The 27,588-nt window shown below is 31.0% G+C and overlaps 1 protein-coding gene across 8 annotated transcripts in view; it reads right to left on the bottom strand.

Moving 5' to 3' along the window:
• Positions 1 to 26,713, bottom strand: part of LOC129805438 (solute carrier family 41 member 1) — a 47,931-nt gene extending 21,218 nt beyond the window's left edge. Inside the window, exons 1-3 of one of the 8 annotated variants that reach the window (XM_055853333.1) lie at positions 26,482 to 26,713; positions 4,879 to 5,411; positions 613 to 884 (exon numbers count right to left, since the gene is read on the bottom strand). In XM_055853333.1, coding sequence (XP_055709308.1) covers positions 613 to 884; positions 4,879 to 5,035 — 429 coding nt within the window. In that variant the 5' untranslated portion in view covers positions 5,036 to 5,411; positions 26,482 to 26,713. Of the gene's footprint in view, positions 1 to 612; positions 885 to 4,878; positions 5,412 to 11,741; positions 11,806 to 14,691; positions 14,905 to 26,047; positions 26,350 to 26,411 lie in introns of those variants that run through there. The other 7 variants (XM_055853336.1, XM_055853337.1, XM_055853334.1 and 4 more) reach the window with 7 other exon arrangements.
• Between the last annotated feature and the right edge of the window lie 875 nt (positions 26,714 to 27,588).

The following is a 27,588-nucleotide window of genomic DNA, read 5'->3' on the forward strand; positions in this document are numbered from 1 at the left end:
TTTTTTTTCTTTCTTTAAATTTCACAATGCTTTTCCTTAAATCTCATCTAAGAACCGTGGTCTACTGAAGCGGTTATATGCAGGAGTCGAGATATGTGAGGTTATGTGCTACAGTAATTGGTTTTTGGGGCTGGAGTGCCTCAAGCGTTAGTCCAATTAAATTCAAACGTTTTTGAAAGTCGTAGTATTTTGCAAGAAATATCCTTCGAGCCCTTAGTTATCAAATTCGTTCAAATAGAGCCGGAAATATGGCATGTTGATTTTCATAAACTTTGAACCACCCCTATACCTCCACTAACATTTGCTATTTGTTCTTCATAATATCGATATTTAGATTAGGGTAGACCGGGAGAGATTAGCCAGCAAAAGAAATATTACATTGCCTGTAACGCAGCCTGATAAATATTTCAATAATTAGGAAGGGATGTATATATTTCGAATAAACAGTGGTTTCCTCAATATTTCTTCTAAAAAGCAAACTATAGCGTTCCACTATGCAATTCTATACGTAAGCTAATTCTGCCCTTGTCTTCCCTACTGAAATTAAATCCTTTCGGTTCTCTGCAGTAATAAACAAATTTTTGGATATTGCTTAATGAATTTTCTTCCTACCTCAACACGTCCTAAAATGATTCCAGCACCAATCGTCCCAATTCCAGCAATAAGAAAGGGGATAGACACCTGCAGAGTTGTCTGCCACCATTCTTCCTGTCGGTATGGTAGGTCATCCCCCCTCGTTAATTTCTCATCACCATTATCACCACCTCCGCCGCCTGGCTCTAGTCCTCGATCTGGCTCCGAAGATGCCACGGACGTCGTGGTGATTGAGCTTAGGGAGCCTGTCGTGGAAGCTGGCAACACCGACAGTCTGTCATTGTCGTTTTCTGCAATAAATTCAACAATTCCCCGCAAAAAGGAATAATTTCCATTTAATAATTCAATGAATTGCACTTTAGACTTTGACATTACAAAAGGGATATTGTGATTCAATTCAATTTAATTATATTATTTAAATAATCATTCAATAGTAGCAGTCAAAACATCATGAATAATTATTGGATAGAGGCATTTGATTGACAAAGCTCATGCATAGAAAAAAACAGTAATTATTTTAAGTATTAGATTGTTTGTAATCTAAGTAATTCAAAATGAGTGTTTACATTTAGGATGACTTTATAAATTTCTTAGAAACTATGTTCACCAGCTAAGCCGGTATTTATTTTTGTAAACATGCAGAGCACAATTTGGCAATTCAATCAATGTTCAAAAATATCAACTGCAAAAAAAATTCTTCCGCAAAGTTGAGGAAGAAAATAAATTTTGGCTGATTCAATCACCAATATGCAAAGTGATTAATAAATTGAACTTCTGCACGGGATTCATAAATTTTCCACCCAAGCAATATTTGAAGCACACCAATCACCAGTAATACATTTTCATGGTCAAGTTTATTATTGAAATGATTGATTTGCTACTCTCGAATCTCTCATTTTATTCAATTTCAAATATTTCAATTATAGATCGAACAATTCGGAATAATTCTCCATACAAATTGGCTCATGATAATGATTTATATACGTATGAAGAAACTTTAGAAAGAAAAATGCATTATATCTCTTGTTTTAACATACAAGAAAATCAAATATTTAAATGGAGCTTTTTTCTTCTTCTCTTTCCTTTTCTTAGTACTATGTCTAATGACACGTAAATGATATGCATACAGAATAATTTTCTTCCCATCATGTGAAGCGAATGGAAAGAGCAATAAAACAATTAAAACGATGAATTGCAGCAATTAATTATGGAACAATGTGACGACTGTCGGTAATTGCTCATCAAAATTGGCTGAATTAGAGAAAAACGTGGTGCATATATGCAAGAATTTTCCCTCAAACCATTTTCATCTTTGTCTTTTTTTTTACTTCGAGTATACCAATTTATATCAATGGGAGTTTGTTTTTTTTTTTGACCACAATAAGAGAAAATTGTGTTTATCTTTTGGAGAAATGGTAAAAGAGAACAATGGGAAAGATTAAAAAAAGATATCCGAGGGGTTTATAACTCAAAATAAAACATGTACACACAGATTTCGCATATTTTACGCCACCAATTAACACATTTATTCACGTGCACACGAATCAATTTGCAACATTAGAATTCTTATTTAGATATTCGTAGTTGTTTGCATAAATTATTAAGCATAACAATTTGTTGTAAATTCACAATTCTCGAATTACAATATTTATTTAGGTAAGAAAAAACCCTGATCTAGGCAATATTTATTTTCTTACGTACAATCAAATTGTCAGATAATTTCTCAAAATATTTACTTTTATTATAGATTTTGAAAGTAAATTAAATTCATTATATTTACAATTCGGTTTTTGTATCGTATTTAAATATTTTTTCAAATATTAGGGTAAACTGTACCAAATTTCGGCATTAGTTGCATGAGAACGCTAAAGTCTTAAGTTCGAAATGGAATATTTTTAATACAAATTGATTTTTTTCGTTACTTATTTTTAAGGAGTGTTACTTGAAAACTTGTAGATAGTTTATCGTCTTTGTTTTATCTAAAATCATTCTTAATACATTTTAAAATAAATGAAAATATAGTCATAGTTTTGGGTAATATTTCAGCTACTTTGGTTCTCATATTTCCTTGCCCTTCGGAATCCTTCCAAAATCTTTTACACATCATCTCGTTTGTCAAAACGACATTTTTTGTTCTTTTGTGTTGCATTGTATAATCTCTAGAGAGTACGCAAAAACTAAAAATTCATCAAAAATTTGGAGAAAAAAACAAGTGGCCGAAATATCAAGCTGGCCGAAATTTGGTACAATTACCCTAAGAGATATTTCTAGACCTTTAATATACTTGCGATTAGTTATTTCTTCAAATTCCATGAACAAACCAAGTTCATTTGCTAGATAAAGTACAAAAAAAATTTGTCAACTTAACCCTTTAAAGACGATTGAGTCACCCACAACCCCTACAGCCATCTAAAATTATGTTTTTTCTCTAAATAGTCAGAAAAAAATAAGATATTTTCTGATCCCCAATCAGAATTTAAAATTAAAGGAACATTTTCTTTTTAAATAAAACAAATAATTTGAAGAAAAATATAAAGATTGAAACTTAATTGGATATCAAAGAAATAGAAATAAGAATTCTAGAAGCAAAAGAATCAATTAATTACTTTCAAATCTCGATTTCTGGGATAATTTTGAAAATATTTAAAACTCAAGCAAACAAATAAATTTAATAATAATTTTAAAATCTTTAAACACTCAACATTAAATTCTGATTAAGGAGCAAAACCGTTCAGAATAGATCAAGCATTTGGGATCCAAAATTGCAAGTTAATATATTTTTTTTAATATAGTACTACTTCAAAATATTTTCATTTTTATATAAAATTAAATTTAAAAAAAAACAAATTTAAATACAACAATTTTCAAAAAATTCAAAGAAAATAAAAACTCATTAAAAAAATTGAAAAAAAACATATTTATATATATACTGAAATAATTCATGTTAGGCGATTTTTCTGTTTACAAGTAATTAAGTAATGACTTTAAAAAAAATGCATGATGGATGATTCTTTTTACAACTTATTTTTTTAAGATTTTGAGCTCCTTTTATGTGTGAAGCATACATAATCAAACAAGATAAAAAATAAATACGTCTTAAGCAACTATTTACTAAAACATGTGTAAATACTTCATTAGCAAAAAATAAACAAATATTCCGGTTCAAGATTCATATAAGTTTTTAGGTTTTAAATGAATGATTTGTCTTAAATTAATGTCTTACTTTTATATTTTATTGGAAAAAAACGATTTAAAAGAAGATTGTTCTGCGAATCATACATCTAATAAAAAAACGCAATATTTAAATTATATAAATATGATAAAATGTTATAAAAGTTAGAAAAACTATAACTTTTTTCTGAATATAATAAAACACTTTATATTTCAAAATAAAAGATAATTGTAATATAGAATTACGTTTTCAGAACTCATTAGAATATTTAAATCTTAAAAATTTTATATAACTAAACTCAAGTAATAATCTTCCAAAATTAATATAATTACAAAATTAAAATTAAAACAATTTTTAATAAAGATTATTAAATGTTGTATACAAAAGGTTTTCAAACTAAAAATGAATAATGTTAGTTTTTTTTCTTTTTAGATTATAGAAAATCTGAATTTAAAAAAAAATCCTAAACTGATAGATAAAACTGACTAATTTCTTTATGAATTTATTGATTTTAATAAAAATATTTCGAATTTAAAATTTTATTATTTGTTTTGGATATAAAATCAATAAAACAATCAATAAAATAACTAAATAGGAGCCAATTAAACGATAAAAAAGTTCTCATTTGGATATTTCATCGTTTCGTTTTTATGTCCGTACTATTCCTGGGGTCATATATTTAAAAAAGGTTGAAGTAAGCATCTTCTGTCCCTTAAAGCTTTAATAAACTTGTGAATTTTGAAATTTTTGTGAAATATATTAAAATTAAATTTCAATAAAATATGCTTTAAATCAGTGTTTCACTCCCACAAAATCAAAATAAATTAATAAACTTAAAATAAAATTCGTAATTAAACTTATAATTGTTTCGGTTTGGCGCTTTTATATTAAGTAGTCGAAAGATTGATATGGCTATAAGGGCTTCCTCTGCCCTACGTCCAATTTCTTTTTAGAAAGAATTTATAGAATTTATAGAGTCATTTGAATGAACAATTGGAAATTTTGCAAGTTATATACCCCTTGAAAAAGAAAAAGAGATTTAAAAAAAAAGTGCATGGAAAAATGCAGCATATTCTCTGCCACCATCAACATTTGGCTATCAAAAGACTCACCATGTCCAAAAATTGTAAATGGTCTGTAATTATCAGCTGGTGTATAGTGGCCATTAATTCCTTTACGGTCGAACAAAGCATCGCTGAATAGATCAGCAATCTCTCTGCTGCCGTTTTTCTTTGAGATATCGTTATTATTCTCCGGCGAATTGGACATTTTTCCTTCTTATTCTTAGCCGTGTTGTGTGTATTACAAAAATTATTGTTATTATTCATTAAATTATTTACAAGCACTATTTAACAACTTTTGGCTTTTAAAAATTTCTAATATATTTTACTTTAAAGATAATTATATTACGATTATTATTAAACTATGCGCGTTTTTTTAATCGATTTTACTCGATCACTTTAAAAAAAATTCCAGCACTTTAACCCATTGAGGATTTAGTATATTTGATACTCTCTTTTACAGCATGGAACAATGAGCTTTTCCACTATATGGCCGATTTTTCTTTGCCTCGGTTATTTTTTCCTCCTTGGTTACTCAATTACATATTTGCGATTTTAATCTATGTTGGAGTGAATTCTCTTCCCTGATGAAACCATTTCAGTGTCTTTGCCACCCAAGTTTATGCCTCTTGTATTCCTTTCCACAAACACATTTGGATTTTTGTTGTTTTTCTCTCTATTTTTTTATTTATTTATGTTTTTCTTCTTCCTCAAATGTATATTTGTATTAATCACTTATATTTTTTTTTTATTGGACGTTTTTGACCAAACAGAAATAAATTAACTTTTTGAATGCAGTCACGACACTTGAACGCCTTTTTTAGTGGATACAGTAATTAAAAACACAAAAAAATGAAACTGTAATATGCTATTTCCCATTCATCAAAGTGAAAGTGTTTTGTGTTGTACAGAAATTAACTGAAAAGTCCACTGAGGGTCAAATTTTTAATGTTACAGTATATGGAATTTATAGGGAGTTGGGCAAAGCACGAATTTGAAATTAACACCATATATTTATTGCGATCAATGAGATTATACCATGCGGGTTTCACATAGTGTACCAATTAATGTTCGCAAAGGATATTGCTTCAGTGCTTTGCAGTTGGGTTTCACCGACTTTTTTTTGACCGATATCACTGTACAAATTCAAGGCGAAACACTTGAGAAATTCACTGGATCTTTTAGAGAAACTAGATGCACTAGGGCTAGCACTCTGATAAAAATCCAAAAATTTGGGACTTTCAGAAGACAAAAAGGGAAGGAAGGCTCTTATAGGAATATCAATGTTTTTTTGTTTTAAACTAATTTTTGAATTTCAACTGACACAGCATCCTCCAGGGATGTGGACAGTTTATGGGATCGGTTGTAGACTCAGCACCAGCATTGTACAACACCTCTCCACGAAATTCGACACACGACTGAAACGTCTCAGCTCCTTTGCGAATCACCATAAAATGCAATAGACCGGTGATCACCGAACCACTAATGAATGAATACTGAGACGCTTGAATTTCAGTCTGAGCTATGCCGCCGATACACATTGTTTATTGTTGGGCTACCTTTGTGGAGTATATAAACGACTGTATGTCTCTCCCAAGCACCATAGTTATGTGTTGGGGGGCAATGAAAAGTATTGAGGCGTCAGGTAATATCTCCTCTAGCAACATTTTCCCCCAAAGAGCCAACGGAGAGGGAAAAAAAACCGTCCCAATGCGATAAAGAAATAGGCAAATACTCAGCCAGAATGACGATAAGACAAAATTATGAGGATTCTTCTACATATATATATATATATATATACACTCATGATTGCACCAATAAAAGATAAATAGACAACACCCTGAGATATACAACGGAAGTACAAGGATTTAAAAAACAATTTACAAATATATTCATCTGAATTCAATTGTTCTTAAAACACTTTTTTTATTTCATCACTGAATTATGCTGTTCGATTTCCCATGAGAATTTTTAAACTATTTCCTCAACTAACACTAACAAATTGATTGACTTTTAATATGCACACATCGTGCAATTTTGGTTGATGTGATTCATGTAATAAAATATTGCAATGAACTTCTTATCTTCAACGGAATATTATGGAATAAAAATCTAATGCAAGATCTACATTTTGGACTTTTTGGCAGTTTACAAAGGGCCAAAGGTATCAATTTCAATTCAAGGTTTGAAAAATCCAGTTTTTTAGTTCAAGTTCACAAAAAGAAAAATTCTAAGAGGAACAACGGAATAGCTTCAGGAACAAACAGACTTAATGAGGAGTGAATTGGCGGAAAGAATAATAAAATTCACACAAAATGTTTATTATTGCAATCTACAAATATCAACTGTGTCAAAATTGTTTAAAGTAGCTGAGACGTACTTTTTTGCAAATTGCCTTATCCTACGGCAAGTCCCAAATATAGCAATAAACATAAAGTTTCATACAGAAAAAAAAACTTTGCAAATAAAAAAAATATGAAAAAATAGCGTTCAAGCATTAATCAGCCATTATTTAAAGTAGGGCAATGCGGGGAAAAATGTGAAAAGTCTTCGATATCTTATAAAGGCCTCTACATATTGACAGATTTTTTTTTTATCAAATTCACATCAAATTTCGTCAAAATGCTCTTAATTGAAAAATTTAACAACATTTGGAAGTCATAACAAAAATGAGATCAAGTCTTTATATTTTTATCATAGATAGCTTTCATAACACTTCTTGGCGTTTTAAACTTTATGACTTCTACATAATTGAAGAACTTTTTTTTGTATGAATAGTGCATTTTACATTTTTTATGTAATTGAAGGTCTATACACATTTGAGGCAATTTCCTCAAACAAAAATTGTTTTTTAAAAGAAATCGCTTGTTGGAAAAAACGTTAAATTTCACAAAAATGCCTATTTTTGACAAATATTTATCAAAAGCAGATATTCATCTGTGATTTATACAACCTCTGAAAGAGTTTTTTTTAAACATTTGACTCTGGAGATTGGTCACCAACTCTGAGACGGCGGTGGACGCAATAATAAAACAATTGCCATATTTGTAAATAACTACATTCTTTGATGTGTTTATCGATAAATAAAATATCTATCTATCTATCTATATGAAGAGGCATTAACATGCAAAGTGCAAGACATTTACTTCAAAATGCATCATTTTGACGGAAATTTCTCATGGTTCTACACACTACAGAAATTTATGTCCATGTTGAAGAATTTTTCCTACACAAGAATAGAGAATTTACTTCTATATGGACATAAATTTCTCTAGTGTGTAGAGGCAATAAAAAAAATTTGACATTTTTTCCAGAGGAAAATTTGCTTCAATATGCCAAAATTGTTCACATAAATCAATTTTGACGACTTTTTTATTTTCCTAGATGGAGAAAATGTTCAGTGACAAAGCCGAAAACTGGTTAATTTCCTTTTAATTGCCTCTTAAATAAGCTTATTGCACAATAATCAGATCATCTGCCAACTCGGGAAAGATAAATTATTCATTTTAATACATTTTGCCTGCGGTTCCCCTATACTTCTCTAATGAACAAGTCATTCTGTGCCAAAAATACTACTTTCATAGATTGGCTGGATTATGCGATCAGAAGAGGTGTAGAATTTATAATATTTTATCCTAAAATAATTTATTAAAGTTTTTTAAGAAAGTGACAAAAAGCCGTGTGTAAATTTTTAGCTTGATATAAGGGAAGAGTACCCCGGATCGGAATGTTAAGAGACATGCTCGATATTTAAATTGAAAATATAAGCCTCAATATACTATTTGGTATTTTTGTGTATGCTAATCGGTATATTAGTGATCCATTTAATTATATCTGTGCATTTAAATTTTAAAGTTTTTCAATGAATTAATAAAAAATAGATGTAATCGTAACAATGTACTCTGTACCTCGGATCGTCACGAATTTAATGAGGTGTCTCACGGAAAATTGGTTTTATAAATTAAATCTGAACTAATGCACTGCATTCTTTTGACAATTAAATGGTAAAAAATAGCTAATGATTTTTAAAAATTCATTTGAATTGGTGCAACAATACGGTGAGAACCTGACGATCCGAGGAACACTGCCGCTCGCTGGTGCTCTTCCCTTATCCCTATCATTAAATTTCGTCAAATTGGTATATTCAGACACATTTATCTTTTTAGAGATTTTTTCTTCAATTCTGAGATTAATGGCCCCTACACACTAAAGAAATTTATGTCCATATTGAAGCAAACTGCCTACGCTGGTGTAGGATAAATTATTAAATATGGACATATATTTCTATAGTGTGTGAAGGGACCATAATGAAGCTGAAAGATTATCGGCTAATAAGTATTTCGTGTCAAAATTAAAAGTTTGCTATTTTGAGTTAAACCCACTATGAAATTTTGGCAATATAAAGCATTTTGAAGTAAATCATGTACTTAAAATGTTTACAAAGGCTATAAAGTCCTCTATATATTGAGAGTAGTTTTCGTCAAAAATTCCTTTTTTTTTAAGGTAATTTCCTGTGTTATGATGACCCCTACAAACTCTTGCTCGCTACTACACACTTAAGCCATTATGATAATGTCAAAATAATAAATTTTTACGTAAATTTCTCCCAATTTGTGTACAGTACACTCCATAAAAACTTAAAGATATCTGATGCATTAAGAAAAAAATTATTGGAGAAAATGAACGAGCCTTTATTATGCAAATTAGATAATTATCTCAGAATAGAAAATTGAAATAGTTTATCAAAAATGCGATAAGTAGTGCATCAAATATTTTAAAATTAAAGATATTTACTGCACTATTTTTTAAGAACTCAATCTTTTTAGCTCACAATTTGAAAACTTAACGTTAAGATTGAAGGATTCAAAAAAAAGAATATTACTAAAACGGCAAATTGTTCTTTTTATTGCCTCTTTTATGTTTTTTTTATTAAAACCTCTTTATTTCTCAAGCTGACATCACCACTTAACATTTTACAATTGGTATACATTTTCTTATAAAAAAATAATTTAATCGATTGTTCTCTTGAGGTTTAATTAAAGAAGTAACTTACTTCTTCTAGGAAATAGCAATTTTTATTGATACTGGATTGCAATATTGATTTTACAGCGGGATATTCCTTACATTAGCAAAATCACTGTTTAAACATGGTTATAGTTAGAGGATAATTTCCCATGACACTTTGGTACTGAGTGATAAAACTGCTTGGAATATCCTCACATATCGATACCTGATAGACTGGGAATTTCAATAAAACACCAAACAACTCCTCTTGCAAATTAGGAATATGAATACATACTAATTAGAATAATAATTACAATTATTGATACACCATTGCGATATTATATCCGCAAATCAAATAATTCCTAAAAAAAACAAGATCTAATCTAATCAAAATAGAATTTTTATTGCTTAAGAATGCAATAGCATTTGACTTTCTATATTTAAACATCTTCAGAGGTGGAAATTTGCAATTTTAATATAAGGAGAATATTATTGTCTATACCATTATGGACATTAATTAATTGATTTTTAATATTCCTTATCAGATATTCTTTCAATTAAAGGTTTGTGTTTTTTTTTGTGCAATAATACACTTCCAATGAACTCAGTTTTACTTTTGATAAGAAAGTAATTGGCCACCGCTATAAAATGCAATTAGAGTATGATACCTTTTGTTTATTCTGGAATTGAAAACATTTCAGAGAATATTCTATTAAATTTATTACTTAGTCGTTTTATTGTGTAATAAGAAAAATTATTCTCTGGTGATTCTTTAGCATGTGAAAATGATAAAAATCCCCTTTTGATACATCCAATAAAAATCACCGCATGCAATTAATCATCTTCATCAGACAACGTGTACCATATTCTCAATTACCAATAAAATCTTCGAGGGGATTACTGTTATAGAGACATATAGGCTTTAAATTACTCAGATGATTTGAACAGGTGTTTCTAAAATTAATTTATTGTCGATGAATAAGAGAGTTTGTTTTTATAAATTATTGCATTTAAACAAACTGATGTTAAGTGATACTTTTTTTTTCTTTTCTTTTCTAACAAGCCTCAAGATTAATGATGTTGTGCGGTTTAAAATTGGAAGAAAAAGAAAAATCACATTAATGTCAGTTGATTGTAATTGTAATGTACCATTTGTGACATAAATTGCATACCTAATTGAATCATCAGTCATGATGGAATAACTTTGAAAGTTTGCAATATGCTCTTTTGATTTGCAAAAGACAAATCATGAACAGATTATAAATTGCTATTGATATCGGGAAGTACATGGCACAGTTAGAACAATTTTTTTAATGGTTTCTAAAAAAATTCTCATTAATATTTCATGAGCACATAATTGAGATCAGTGTTTTGATATAAAGTACAGTGTATATATGTATTAGTGACTGCGAATGAAGGTACAACTTTGTATTTAAAATCAGCTGATTTGTATATACATGAATTTTGATTGGGCGAATATAGAAAATTGGTTAATTTTAAAGGTCATTTCCACTAATCTTATCTCACACCCAGCATAACATGCCACAATGTATTAAAATTAAATATTCCCTTAAAAGTCCGAAGGCTATCCCATTAGATAAATAAAAAATAATGTTATAATATGAAAAATGTGAATTCCATTTCAAATGATTAGATTCGAAAGAGACAAGTTAGCAAAAAAAACTACTTCTTTTTCTCTCAACTGCTTTTATGGCTAGTTTCTGGCACTCAAATTCTTTCTGTTAGTTGCTAATGCCCCTGTCTTCAATGACCCATAATTAAAACTTCTTCAGCTAAATGTGAATTTTTATGAGAGCGAAAAAAACCAAAAAAAAGATCAACCAAACTAAAAAGATAAAAGCCAAAATGGATGGTAAAAGAACGAAGGAAGTATTAGGAGATTGTCTTACGTTTCTTCTTTCCTCGTCTGGAAGTTCTCTTTGTTATCTGTGACATATTAACTAAGAGTATGTACTAAAAAGTTGATGCAACAAGAAAAAAAAGGAACACAAGTTAACACTCAAGCTCGCGACAAGATACTACCAACTCAACTCAGTGCAATCAATTAAATTTTCACACATTACTATACTGGACTATTTGATTATATCAAATTTCCTCAACTTTTCCACGAATAATCTCCAAAGGAGTCTGCAGTGGCAGAAAACTTTATCAGACACAATGAGTTTTTTGTTGTCCCACCACGAGATATCTAGCACGATTGCAAATCTATTTTTGAGTTCGTGCTCTCTAACTCATCCCAAAACCATTTTCGCCAGTGCCTCGCGACCGTCACACCAGGAATATGAGACAAATTCAAACAAATTCGTATCTAATTGTATATTCGTCTCGTCGAATATAAGATATGCATGTTCAGAGGTGATATTTCATCCCAAGACAACGGTTTACAGCTCTCTTTTTTGCTGGAGACAATTTAAAAGAAAATCACATTATTCAGCATATTTGAGAAAATTTGTTAAAGAGCAGAAAAAATCTTCAAAAAATATATACAGGCAATGATTTTCGTTGATTCCGTGAAATTCTTCTTTTACAGATGACCTGAATCAATTAATAAATTGTAACAGATTATGTGATCCAAATAATGCATGGATTTTAATTGAAAAGTTAATCAATATTAACTCAAAAAAGAAAAATAGCAAATTGAATCAACAAATTCTCCGTCGAAAAGAACTATTACCTGTTTTAAATTTTTCTTCAATTTTGTTTATATAAAAATGTTTTTTTAAACAGTAATTTAACTAGAAGAATTTAACAAGAAGAGAAAGATACAGTTATATCATATTTCAGCTTGAAAGAGTAAAATGTAAGATTTGGATCGATTGAATTTCACTAAATTGAAAAGGTGTGCCAGTGTCATCAGTTTGAAAATATCAAATTCAGTTGTTTATAAACAGGGCGTGACCTAAGATTGCTTTTGGGCGGGGCCAGTTCGGGAATCTAATGAGGCGATGGTATTGAATGTGACCACAGCAATACATGATTGTCTTATAAAAATTTTAAATTTTTCAAATTCAAATCAATTTAATTTCTTTTGCAATTTTTAGGGTTAAAGCGATCATTGATGCAGACCACAATCGACCAATAAAAATATGTCGAACCTGATTTGTTTAAAAATAATTGTTAAAAATTATATACTTGGTGAAGATATTTAGTGCTATTATTCTAAAAATTGTTCTAGGATAAACAAAATTGAGTTTTTACGTTTTTACGTCAATTATTGAAATATTATTAAAGCAACTTCATATGGCCAAAAGTGCACAATTTTTTGACGTTTTTCTGGACTCATGGCCACTGCTCTTGACGATCTTTTCTCTTCTTTTTGGTTTAAAACCACTGCTAATGACTCAGGTTTTCAAGGCTATACCAGAAAAAATCAGATTGTAACGTAAAAAACTTATAGAAAAGTTTAATTAATTAATTTTAATTTAATTTTTAATTTTAACTTAATTAATTAATTAATTAAGTAATTCTCGTGATTGATCTATCAAAAAATTGTAAATATTGTAATTTCTCTCAATTTTTGTTTTCAAAACTTGGTTAATAATAATGGTATATAAAATCAAAATAATCCAGAATATTTCACTAGGGACTAGGTAATATTTTGATAAAAATGGTAAGTAAAATCATAATTTGTTTAGTATCTATCCAGCAGTATTTATGCTCATCATATAAATAAAAGGTAAAACATAAATTACAAATACATAAAAATAGTGAACAATAAAAGAAAAATCTGAGCCTTTTACCGAATAAAATGCGAATTTACTGAAAAATGTTTCTTCAATTATTAAGACGTTTAAAAAGCGCAAGGTATAATAATACAAAAATTCCAGTTAAATTTATTTTATACAATAAACTTAATTTTTGGTTCAATAAAACTAAAAAAAGCTTATTAGATACATTATGTTTGATGTTGTCAATCGTTTTTAAGTAAATTGTAAAAAATGGAACATTTTTCGTGGTGCATTATTTGATTCTTTTTTCAAATTCAATCTCCATCCGCTTTAAATAACGATAAAAAATTTCAAGTATTTGAGAAACTGTTACAGATTTATTAATTACAGGAAATAGTAAAGTTTTTAGAATTTGATAAATAAAATCATCTTGCCGAGTGCAGTGTCTCGTTATAATTTAAATATTTACAATTTTGGGCAAAATTATTGACCCTCAAATACGAAGACACAAAATGTATCTTATGTGAAAATTATTAATTTAGGTGAAGGCAATTGATGTTTCTTCATTCAACGTTGGCAAATTAAAATGGTGTTTCGTGTGTAATTTTTAATCGTCAAAGCCCAGGTGAATTTCTTGTTTTTTTCCCATGTTCTAAAGCCAACAAATACACCGGTACACGATCGTGATTTTAGAGAAATTTCCCATACATATGCAGCAACATTGTAAATATAGTGCGATTCTTAAGACGCATGCAAGAGTATTTCTTCTTGCAGATGATGCCGTATTGGTCTTATAATCACGAGAAACATTAGACGTGGAATAGGTGATGAAATTTTTGGGTTTAAAAATGATCTTGTTGCCACGTAAAAGTGCTACATGGTGGGCAATCAAACAAAATAAATTCGGATAATTGATTATGTACAGAAATCTAACTCATGATACTCTATTATCGCCATCATATTCACGTCTTTGGGCAACCACATTGAAACATATTCGACGACACGCAACACAAACACCAATAGCATAATAAAAGTATAGCAATGTTTAGAAGAGATGGGAATTAAATGTTTGATTCCAGATTTTTTCAATCTTCTTTTTTATTATTTTCTTGTATTTTTGGATAACCAATTGCTGCATAGTAACGTGTGAAAATGTAATTGATCTATCCACCGAATTCATGGTGTTTAAAAACTAATTATAAAATTTGAGTATAATCTTTTGTCACTTTTCGCTATTAAATAAACGTAAAAGAAATGCGAAGTTAAACTATAAAGATTCAGCCAAACAAAGCAAAAATCGAATCACTTGGAGAACATTTGTGCACAAATTCAAGAGCAAGACTGAACTAGCGTCTTCCACCTTAACCAAACGACCGATCCCGGAGAGTCAAACCCTGGGCATTTCAAAGAACAATTGTGTGCATTTATTCGTCTTGGCTATATATATTTGTAACACATATATGGAGTGTTTGTATGTGATATTTAGCAAAAGAAAAATAATAAAAGAAATGTCTCTGAACAACTCAGACTGTGGTCATAAAATGTGAAAACTTATCTTATCACATGTATATATGCTCAAATAATTCTAATTTCATATTACAGATTATTTTCAGAAAGCCACTTTGTCAAATATGTACTGAGAAAGTATTCACGATGCACGATGCCTTTTATCACCATCTTCGGTGTGACATTGTAATGGAGTATAAATTCCTAGTGAACAAGTCTCAAAGATAATCTCTGTCATATTCTCATTGACATTTTATTTATGGTTTTAATACTTTACTTTACTGTAAAATCTTTTGCAATCCACCATGTTACAAGATATAGAAGTATTTTAATTTAGTTCAAAAAGTTCGACCTACTAAACCAACGATTATCGGACCTCGTACTATGATAATAAGAAATCTTAGCACTTGAACTCCAAAAAGTGGCATTGACTTTGAAGTCAGCTTGACACATGATTTATATTCCAGTGTAACATGCTAAACACGTTCCTCTAAAATTGTTTAAATTTTCTCTGAGATTTGACGTAGAAATTATGACGGCACGTGCCTTTTAGTAAAACAATTCACGATTTTTCTTCAATTGCCAATTAGAATTTCAGTTCTTCTTCAACTGTGTGCTCCAAGAATGACGTAAAGTTAGTTGACTCATCGAACTAGTTTATGTCTAACAGATACTAAGCTTAGATTCTGGGATTTACCATACCTCCTACGCACCTGGATTTTCCGTTGCTTTAAAAAATATATCCACTGTCTAAGAGAACAAAACCTTTTCAAGAACATAGAAAAGCAAAAATTCCAAATCTTGCTCATTTTGTAAGAGCGACAAAAAAAGAATTTCTGTATGTTTTGAAATGGCATATGATTTTAAATACTTTACTTATAGGGAGAAGTGGAGCACCTTTTAAATGAGGTACCTCTGAAATTTAAATTTTTTTCTTCTAAGAAATTGAGGCTTATCATAATGTAATTTAGCTTCAGAATGGGCTTGTGAAGCTTTAATAATATCACGGTAAGATCCAGTACCACTTTAAAATAGGAGAAAAAGACCAATTTTAAAACCACCCCAATTCAAAAGTGCCCCACTTCCCCCTAAATCATACATAAATCAATGCCTAACAAAGTGTAAAATTTCCTTATAAAATGAAAAAGGAGGGATGGGGGGAAAATAATAAAGACGGTCCTAAATAATGTTCACTTATGGGGAGAGGGGAGTCCTCGAAGACCGAAAGTCAATATCTCTTACCGTTTTACCTCTAGTCTTGTCACAAAATGAAATAAGTGCATTAAATGCTCTCTCTTTGAGTTCGAGTAGTAAAATAACAAAAATTGCTAAAGACTAAAATAAAAACTTATTTTAATATAAGAATATGACAAGGATAATCCGCTAAATATCCGAATATGAAACTCTACTAAAACTAATGGACTGTTATCCGTTAATAACATAACAAGTATGGTTTTGGAGTTTCTGCATTAAGAATTATCATAAAACGAAAAGTATTTCTTTAAAGAATATGTTCAAGGGGGGGGGAGGTTAGCCCAAACGGAAACTCGTTATCCTTCACCGTTTAACTTACAATACGAAAAGAAGCATAAGAGAAAAAGAGAAAGCAAATTTCGAGCATACGAAAATGAATTTCTTAATTACACTGTACAACCAAATTAACTTTTTTACTAGTAAATTTGATAAAAATGATAAAATTTGTTAGATGGCCTTTAAGGACTTAAGATCTGAAATCCGTTCATCGAAAGTACCTTGTCTTTTTCAATATTAAAGTTTTTAATAATTTCTAAATTCTGAAATTTTATATTCATTTTAATTAACTACAAATTTAAGACTGTGTAATTGTATCCTTTAAAACTTACAAACATGCAAAGGACTTAAGGGGGAAGCCTAAATTACAAGATCAAAAGTGGTCTATATTTTTTTATTGTTTCAACAGAAAAAAAACTCTAAGAATATAATAATCTCAAAAGTAAAATCAAAATATTTCCGAAGATACAGCTCTTAAACTTATAAAAGTAGGTATATAAGTACATATAAAAGTACGAAAAGTAAGTTTCACGTATTTTTTTTTTTAAATCTTCATTTCGAAAAAAAATTCTAATTAAAAATTTCTAATTTAATTTAAAAATTCTACCGTAGGGATCTGATTGTTGGGAACGAATTATGAAAAATACTTATACTTTTCGGTGGATAAAATTTCTCAGGTTATATGCATCTGACGTCAAAAAAACTACAGTAGACTCTCTCTCAATTGGGCATTTGGGGCGAAATGTCATCCGGTTTATCAATAGATTTGGGTGTCAAAACCTTTGTAAATTCCACAAAAAACGCTCAATTATAAAGGATCACGATAAAATAGGAAAAACTACAGCGAGTTTGAGCAAATTTGCTTGAAAATTGTCAACAAAATTTTACGCACGATTGAAGAAGAGCCGATTGAGTTAGAGTCTACTGTAAATATATCGTGATAGCTTATGAGTTAAATTCGTGCATGAACGGTGATTTTTTTTACTTGATCACAACTTATTTTACAAGACGAAACATGGCATAAAATATGCCGAAAATTGTTTTTTTTTTTGAATAAATTTCTCTCAAATATCCAAATGTCATTTAAAACAAAATGTACCGTTCAAGTACAAGTTTAACTCATCAGCTAACAGGAAATAATATAATTATTTTAATTTCATAGGAGTTTACTCTGAGTAATATTATCCACCGTAAAGTATATTTTTTCGGAAAATCTCTCGGAAAATCAAGCTCCATCGGTTGAATTTTTAAAATTTTTAAATTAAATTTCAGAAAATATTGTTAAAATGTTGTACTTTTATCCTCTTTAGAACTTGAATTATAATCAAAATTTATATGTTGAAAAATACCAGAAAAATATGTTGTTTTCCGGTCCTTTTAAAACCACGACTTTTAAAAAATTAAGAATAGACTTAAGACTTCTGAAAAAGTGCACTCTAAAATATGCATTTTTCTTGGTTTTCAAAATGCATTAATGGATAAAGTGTAATCGCATTAAATTTTTTTAATCCTTTTGTGTTCTCTAATTCACTAGAATTTGAAAACATATATAGGGTGAACATCCCGAATGATGCCACTACCCCATTTGATGCCACATTTGATATTTTTTACAATATTACGATATTAAGAAATTATGAAATAATATGTAATAGTGACTGTTGGACATATTTCATAATTTCTTGATATCGTAATATTGAAAAAATATCATTTTATTCAAGGTGACATCAAATGGGGTAGTGGCATCATTCGGGATATCCACCCTAAAGCAACAGAAACTCTAGCCAATAAATTAGAGAACGCAATGATACTAAAATAATTTATGATAGAAAATTTTTGATCAATCACCTATAAAATTTTACAAAAATTGATGCAGTTTTACATTTACAGCTGTATGCACGTGATAAAATATCCTTAAGAATATCAATTAAAGTCTGCAAAAGTATTTACTACATCTATTTTATAATTACTCAAAACTTTTACTGTAAATTGTTTCAAGTCAGTTGGTAAATGAATAAACACGATACGCCGGCGTACGCCTTTTAATCATGGGATATGTTATGCTATCGCAGGGTGCTATATCTTTTGGAGTGAATACTTAAATTTTAGAGATTTCCATTCGCCCATTTTTTTAATATACGGAAATGGCCTTAAGCACGGTAATCCATACCTTAAGTCATTCCTGACATCAGTTTTTCAAGATCAAGGATCAAAAAGGCTATAGAGGACCCATTTGCCAATCGATTGGAACAAATTCTAGTTTATTAGAAAGGTCTTTGAATCCACTACAAACTTAAAGAAATTTAAAGCGGTAGTAAATCGGTTGTGTACCTATAATCCATTTTGTAGTGTTTCTGGGAATGTTTTAGGCGATCTTTAAATCATTTTCAGCAAATTAGCTTTGAAAAGCTGAACATAAAATATTGGCAAAGGAAAAAAATGTGAAATACTCCATCTTGTAAGCATGTGTCTGTTTCTTACGAGGTTTACCACTGAACTTATTTTTTGGTAGTACACTATTTTGGCATAGCAGAAGGTGAATACATAAAATATAGAAAACTACCAGGCTTCTTATTTCAATAAATTTATCATTCATTTTTTTTTTCAAATAAGTTTAAGAATTAACGTCCTTTCTCGTGAATTTTCGGTTTCATTCGAAAAATATATATAATATTTTACTTCAAATTTTAAAGGCCAATGATCTCTAAATGATAGAAAATTGAAAAATTTTACCATTTCTCAACATATTTAAAAAACATCATCTTTGAATTTGTCAATTTTGTGTCACCTAGAAAAATACAATGATAATTGATTTTGCAAATAATTTTTTTAAGAGTATTACTAAGATAATTAAATAAACCTTGTTGCAGAAATCTTTCGTATTTTTCCATTTGTTGAACCCTAATTAACTTTACACCAAAACGGTATCCATTCCCATTTCAATGTCTCTGTTCTTCGCGATTCTTTGATCGTGACTAAAGGTCTCTATTGACAATATTTGAAGGAATTTCCGACTCTTTATCATTTGCCATTGTTATCATGTTGCTCCAAAATAGTTTTATTTGAAAACAAGTTGGGTTTTTAGACTCGTTCAAAGGGAATTTATAACAAAAATAAATATTGATCTTTTCTCAAAATGATCTATTTTGTCCATTGAGTTGCATAAGCCTAATTTATGATCAGGGCATAAAGAGCAACATTTATTAAATGTTTTCTCTGATCTTGACTGTGGATTCCGATAGTATGGGTAAACAAAACAATTATGCGTTTCTGTTTCTAATCAGTTCAATCAATTAACTGTCGTTGAGTTTTTCATTGAAGTTCTTAAGACATGGGAGTCTCCTTTTTTATGATAAATAAGTTGATTAATGGAGGTGAAGAAAGCTACCTCAAGTATATGAAATTATGTACATGGTCAACCTTCACCGAGTTTGATAAGGCATGCAGACTTTCTGCATGTGATTCTTTCATCGGGACAAATTTAATCATCCAACCATGAACTCACGTGGCGAACCATGAAAAAGAATCTTGTCAGATATTCTTGCATGGGAAGTGGCTCAATGAGGACTTGCGTCACAGCATCATAAGGAATAAAAAGTCCATTTAATAAACATCTATTTTTAGGAATAATTTTGCACAGAAGAAATTTATTGTATAATGAGTTTCACGACGCGCAAACTGACCACTTTATTGTGGGAAAAATTTGCATGACTGATCACAAAACTCAAATGCAATTTTACGCTGTTACACGTGAAGCTCCTTTCTTGTTTTTCCCCTTCTGTCACACAATGATGCAATTGAATTTTTGAACTTAATAGACTTTTAACACAGTCACATACAGTATAAAAAAATTAATTGCATGTGCAACAAAACAGATAATTCAACTTAAATCGGGGAATTGTTATGTGAAGGAAAAAAACACGAGCAATCAGTCGCTATGCAAAAAAACCGTTTCCAATAGGGAACAATCAGTCAAACAATTTATGGTCTTTTAGCTAGAAAAACATTAAATATAAAGGTTTTTTCCCCAAGCACTGTTATAGCACTTTTTATGACTTTCTTAGCAGGTTTTTAAATAGTTAAATAAATTTTTCAATTATCCATTTTGAAATTTCAGTAAATTACACACGTTTTGGATGAAGTAATATTATTGACGGAGGTAATCACTAATTTTAGAAGCTACGGCGTCAAATTTATATCATAGCAAAGGTATAAAAAACACTCTTAATCCATTCATTGGACGATATTAGGATCATAGCTTTTTTTAAAAATCTTGTAACGTGCTAATCAGTAAAATTCCGAAGATTTTATTTGAAACTCCGGATTTATCCTCCTATAAGGTCATTTTAAACTAGAGTATTATGATTCTAATTCTCCTTTTTGAAATACAAAATCCCTACTTTGCCTATCTTACGGAGCATTAAGAAAAATCTCCAAAGCTCTTCTCCTTTCCACAAGAATTAAAAAGATTCAAAATATATTTTTAAAGCAATTTTATTATTCACATAAGCCTTGAGCAAGTCCTTTTCTACTTTGTGACTCCATTTCTAAAGCACTGAAGGTATAGGAATTTGATTACACTGATTACCCCTGATTTGATTACACCTATAGATCCGCCTACTGAAAAATAGGACACGCCCTTTATCGTACTTAATTTGAAAGGGAAATGAATTGAAAAAAAAATGAAAATAATTACCACAGTGGTTTATCAAAAAGCTTCGGTTTATGCAAACAAAAAGGAGAAAAGGAGAAAATTTTAATAATGTTTTAAGTTCTTAGAGGCCACTCCCACTTGCATACATAATTTAATCTTAAAGCCTCTTATTTTTATTCCATTTGCGCGTAATATTGTTCTATGTTGTCGACAAATGCCTAAATCTTAGATATAATACCCAATGTATCATTATTTTTTGAATCTGTGTAGAATCTGGTCTGAATGTTCTGAATACCTGCAGAGATCTCTGTATGGCGTGGTTTATTTTTTGATTGAAAGTAGTGAAATTGTTTTTTATGCAAAAATATCAAAAATATCAAAAAAAAAAAAGAAATAGAGAGATGATAATAAATAAATAATAAAAATAAAAATATTACGGTATCCTCTTTTTGAGAATTAAGAAACATATCGACATTAGTTTTACGTACTTAAAAGCCAAGCAGGGGGCGCGGCTAAATATTCCTATTAGCAGGGATTATTCACAGACCTTATAAAAAGTTCCTGCGAAATACATATATATATAGTAAGATGGGGTAACCGGATCGTTTTCCGAAGAGTGCTACTTACTATTTCATTCAGAAACATAATATAAAAAAAATTTATCAAAAATATTAAAGAAAATTTATAAAATAATAATAATACTGAAATAAGTCTGCATGCACTAACTGGGTCGCCTTTTCCCTAATTCACTTTTAATTAAACCTTTGGATTAAAAATACTTTTTTCACAAGAAAAAAAAAACAATAAATGTTTTCAATCAACCAGCTGTCATTAACGAAAATATCACTACTAGAAAATTTTTAGTGAAAAACCCATCTGGTACAAAATTGAAATAAGTCGATTACAGTCAAGTGTGCTAATCCGGGCACTCACTTATTTAATGGATAAAAATATTATTTTTGCTTTTACTCAAACTTGAATAGTTATATTATGTTACTGTATACTGACTATATTACGGAAATAAAAATAAAAATATTTTTTTAAGTGGATTAGTCATAAACGATCCAGATAGCGAAGCGCCCAGATTAGCACATTTCACTATAAAAAGTTAAGAAATATTATTTAGAGCCACAAAATTCAATATGTTAAGATTTGTACTCTGAAAAAATATATCTTTTTAAACGGACAAATGGATCTTGTTCAAATTTTGTCAAAAGGAGATTGTTTACCAGTTTGAGAAAACTTTTTCACATTATGGAAAAACATACTTTTGACAAACTTTACACAAGATTTAGGGGAAACTGGGGCACCACCAAACACGGGGTACCACCAAACATTAATTTTTATTTCTAAACTACTTGGACTATCTCGACCATTCCTTCAGTGGACAAGCATCCCTATAATGCCTATAAATTCCTATCGGTCTTATCCTCTGATACCCAATATCCGATTAAAAAATCGCAGTGTTTGGTGGTACCCCGTGTTTGGTGGTGCCCCAGTTTCACCTAGTTGGCCATCGATTTGACAAAACTTTTCCAGGTCCTGTATAGAAGAACATCCTTTTCACAAACTTTTCTTGTTAATTTGAAAAGAAATTTTTTACAGAGTAGTAAATTTCTTTGTATTACAGTTTTAAGGGAAAGCTCTCAGGATTCGCAAATAATCTGGCTTTGAACACTTCATATTTACTGCTCGAAATCCAATATCGAAATTATGTCACACTATTTATCCGTCCGTTGGTCCGTCCATCAGTTACCATGCTTAGAGGCCAAATGATTAGAGACTTAGAATCACAAGTCAACCCACAAATCGTTAACATGTCCCTCATTGTCTCCCCACACATCCCTTTTCCGTCCAAAACCATGTTTTTTAAGGTAGCTCGCAAACTCGCCGTTTGATTTTTTCATTGTTGGATATATCTTAGAGATTGTCCAGGCGGACATTTCGTCCATATACTAAAATGTCCTTGAATCAATCCTAATAACGGTTTTTCAAGGTCAAAGGTTTAAAAAGCTCTAGAAAGCATATTGCTCAACCGAATAGTATCATGTTTGGGCTCGTTGGAAAGGTCTTTGAATTCCTGTTAAGTGTAAACTGATTCCAATCGGTTGTGAACCGGTAATGAAGCAATTATGACTCCTAAGCCATTTTGAACGATCTTCTGAGTGCTTTATGAATCAGTTTAAAGACACCGATCGGTGCCGTTAAGCTGATGAGAATACTCGTAACAGATCCCCGCCGATCAGCTAGTGTGACATTCATGTTTCACTTACTAAGCGCACTTGTGTACCCCTTGTTAAATTAGTCTATAGCAAAACTTTTGAATAACATTCATATTCCATAATATCTGACCTCACTTCCTTTGGAAATCGGATAAGTATGAACTTAAAAAAAAATTACTATAGTCAGCTTTGTATTAACACTTCCTTCATTTTTATGTACAACCCCAATCCTAAGGTGAAAAGTAAGACAATTTGTGAGCATTGCATTAATTGCTCATAATTAGAACATGTTGGAATAGAAAATGTTCATTGAGGTGGGACCGCCTTCCGGAAACTGAATTTCCTTTTTTTTTTGTTTGCAAATTACTAACATGAGATATCACCAATATCAGCCATCAAAAATTTAACAAAAAAAAAACTAATATCTTCGAGACATTATCATGATGTGCTCAGCAATGTAGGGGAAAGTGACCATGCTTGATACGATCCAAGCTTAATAATAACTATTTATTTTCTATGTTAATCAATAGTTATGACTTATCGCAATATATTTCAATAGCTGGTGCTAAGCCTCACATTTCCTAAAAAAATTAGAATCCTAGCTCTTTTTTCCTAGTTTCACGAAGCAAAAATCAAAAATAGGTCCAAAACTGTAATTTTGATACATGATATTTTATAAGTATTTCTTAATTAATGTCGCTTTTCAGGAAAACTACTATCATAGGCACATAGAGGGTTCATCAGTATTAATATTTATGTAAAAATATTTTTACTTGGGGACACTGTTTTTGTGGGTGGTGACAAATTCATAAATTCTACATGTGTCCATCCTATATTTTAAAAAGGGTCCATGAATGATAATTTAATTGTGGCAACTCTATCATTAGATGTGATTCTTTCATAATTACACCTATTGTAATCCTCCAATTTTATCAACAATTGACATAACATTCAATCCTGTTGCCTGAATTTTAAGGTTGCAGAGTGACATTTTCATGGACTCAAAGTGAAAAAATGGTTTTCGCTAGTGCCCTAATGTCATAAAAACACGGCTTAGTAAAATTACATAAAATTGATTTTAAAACTAATAACCAGTCGTACAAACGATTTAAGCAGATAGATTAGAGTTCCGTCTAAATATTGATGTGCAATTTTTTGTATCCGGTGAAATTTTTGCAGTGAAAATAGGCCTGCGATTTGTCGAATCAATTATTATACAGGAAGGCCCCGGACCCGACTTGTATAAAAGTCGCCACTGAATTTTCATTTTCTTCTTGAGGAAAATCTAAGGATTTCCAGGAACTATGTGAGGTAGGACTATGAACCTAATAAGTGAGACATTTTTTTGTCATAGTGGAAGAATCGCTTCGGTTTGTGTGTTAATCAGAAAAAAATCACAAACCTTGGACATCATTTTACAGTATCAAGCATGGTCACTTTCCCCTACGGCTGTTTAAATTAAATTTCGTGCATGTTTAATGGAAAAAAAGAACGCGAAAATATGGAATAAGTTATGCACAAATTGCATTCCTTGCAAGTATATGTATGTGTTGTCCCTGACCTTGGCTACAGTGTATTGGAGTTGAGCCACAAAATCACCCACTTTTTCCCACCCACCCAATTCCCAGACTTTTCCGCTCAGACGGTGGAAAAATTTTCGGTGAAATTCCGCACGATATTGACGTTATATAATTTTCATGTGAAAAACTTTTGGAGAAAAGTTTTCTCTGGGGATTTCTTTTTTTTTTTTTTGAGAAGGAAAACATTTTATTAATATTTAGGACAGAGTGATTATGGGTAGTTTGTCTCTGCAATAACCATTTGAAATGAGCTCAACTTACGCAGGCAACGTGCATTGTGCAATGCCAAGTGCAATACCACATTCACGTTTATTATGCACAAATTTAAATGAATGTCTGCACATAGCAGTGTTACATAAAATGCCCACTAATCGTCAAAACAGAGAGAGAGACCTATTGTAGTAAATCAAGGGGGAGTACATGAGAGAATTCAGAAATACTTATAGATGCACTTTCTTTTCCACTGGTTACTTCCCAACATTCCAATAAATTCTCAGTATTTATATGCATTTGCAATTCCAAACACACAAAAAGGGGAGTACAAGATCACAGTCTTAAGCACTTGTAAGGAACATTTTCACAGCTACATTCTACAAGGGAGATAACCATGGGAGATGGGAATTGAAATGCAAGGGATCTGGGAATAAAATTAATGCAAACCTGTGAATTTTTCACTAAATGGTTTTCCCAGATTACAGATCAATATTCTCTATGCACTTCAACTGTAACCGTTTGAGCAACAGTCTGAGCACCATCCCCTAGAAGAGCCTTCAGACAAGTGGAATTTCCTCAGTGATAGTCACAAGAGAAATGTCGATATTTTCTGACACTTTTCCCACGACTTTTCCTAGAGCGAAATGTATGCGCAATTGAGTGTGGGAGTTAGGTCTTCCCAAGCTCAATCCTACGCGCACCACGCGGTTCCATCCCCAAAGAGACATGCATTTGCCACAATAATGGAGACGCTAGGAAAGTTTCAACCCCTATGCTATGTATTACGTTCTATTGTGAAATACTCTCCCTTGCTTCTTGGCTGACCGTTTAGACATGGAGCGCAGGCTTCGCATAGTGTCACTCCAATCGATTTGAGCATTTTCACCAAGAGACTGCATTCAAGAAGTGTCACCAAAATCTATTTTCTGCCTCGCACACAAACCAAATGAATCTCTAACAAGTATTACAAAATCCTCAGACTGTCTGTCGCTCTCATTTCTTTAAACTTCCAACAACAACAACAACAAAATAATCCCAAAACTGCTCTTGCACTCGCACTATCAAAATGCCCCATAAAACTAAGGCCAGACAAGAAAGAAATGTGTTTGCAGATGAACAAGGAAATGCTGCAAGAGGCAAAAAACTTGTGGGCAAGAATCCACTAATCTGAATTTATCCATCACATTACAACGGAGCCACTTTTAATGGTCAATTCATGTTAGATATCTCTCAACTAAACTCTTAATTGCAAAATATACCTCACATTTCTTCACTAGATCACTATTTGTGTCACAAACACACCCACTCGACATCCTTCTCCAGCACGTCTCACCGTATTCACTGAAATACTCGCAATGTGACCAACTATCTACGTCACCTCTGCACAGTCTCGTCGAGGGATTTTTCAGAAGCACAACCAAATGCTAAAAAGAAAAAAAAATGTGAGACATTTTGAGAACACGCATGTCTGTTCTCCAGTGATGTCTCAAATCTCTGGTGAAACTCGTTCTGAAAACGAGTTTGGCTTTTCGCAACCATGCTCTCACCATTTCCCCTCATCATCGGCCACATGATGAATTCCCTGAAAATTCCCTGGATTCATCGAACCTAAAGAAGTCATTCACAGCCGAAAACGTCATCATTAACTCTTATATAGACCGCTACACACCGAGAAAAACAGGACTTACTTAAATTAAATATTTTAATAATTCATTTGCAAATGATATACTTATTATTTTAAATCGCTATGATTCAAAATAATTTTGAGTTTCGAGAGTTTTTTTTAATTTGAAAGTACCATTTTACTATATTTTTTTAATTAATTTTAACAAACATTAAATTGATTAACAAATTCGAGTATTTTCGTTTTTAGGAATAGAATAATTATGGCACAAGATTCTATTAATAAATTAGGTGATTTCCATTGTTATGCTAGAAAATTAAAATTTCTAGTGGCCTAAAGGAGATTTGAACCTTAGGACAGCTGCATCATAGAACAAGCGTTCAACTACTAAACCTTATCATGAATCATTTTTGAATAGGGAAAAGTACCCATGCTTCATACGATCCCAAACTTCGTAATAACTAAATTCTTCCTATCATCATCATCATTATTTTCAACCGCTTATCGCTATTAGGGTCGCGGGCTTAGGACATTCAGGTTAGCAGCTCACGCTTGTCGATCCTCCGCCACTTCAGAAAGATTTTTCGGGTTCGACCTCAAGGCACTCCAAGGAAAGATTCTGAATTTTATTCAGACACCTTGTCCTAGGTGTGCCCCGAAATCGACGCCTCCACACAATGGCTTGCATATCTTTTTTGGGGAAATTCCCGTGTAAAAAATCCAAAAATTGTAAAGGAAAATA

Source organism: Phlebotomus papatasi, chromosome 3 (genome assembly GCF_024763615.1).
Source record: "Phlebotomus papatasi isolate M1 chromosome 3, Ppap_2.1, whole genome shotgun sequence".
NCBI lineage: Eukaryota > Metazoa > Arthropoda > Insecta > Diptera > Psychodidae > Phlebotomus > Phlebotomus papatasi.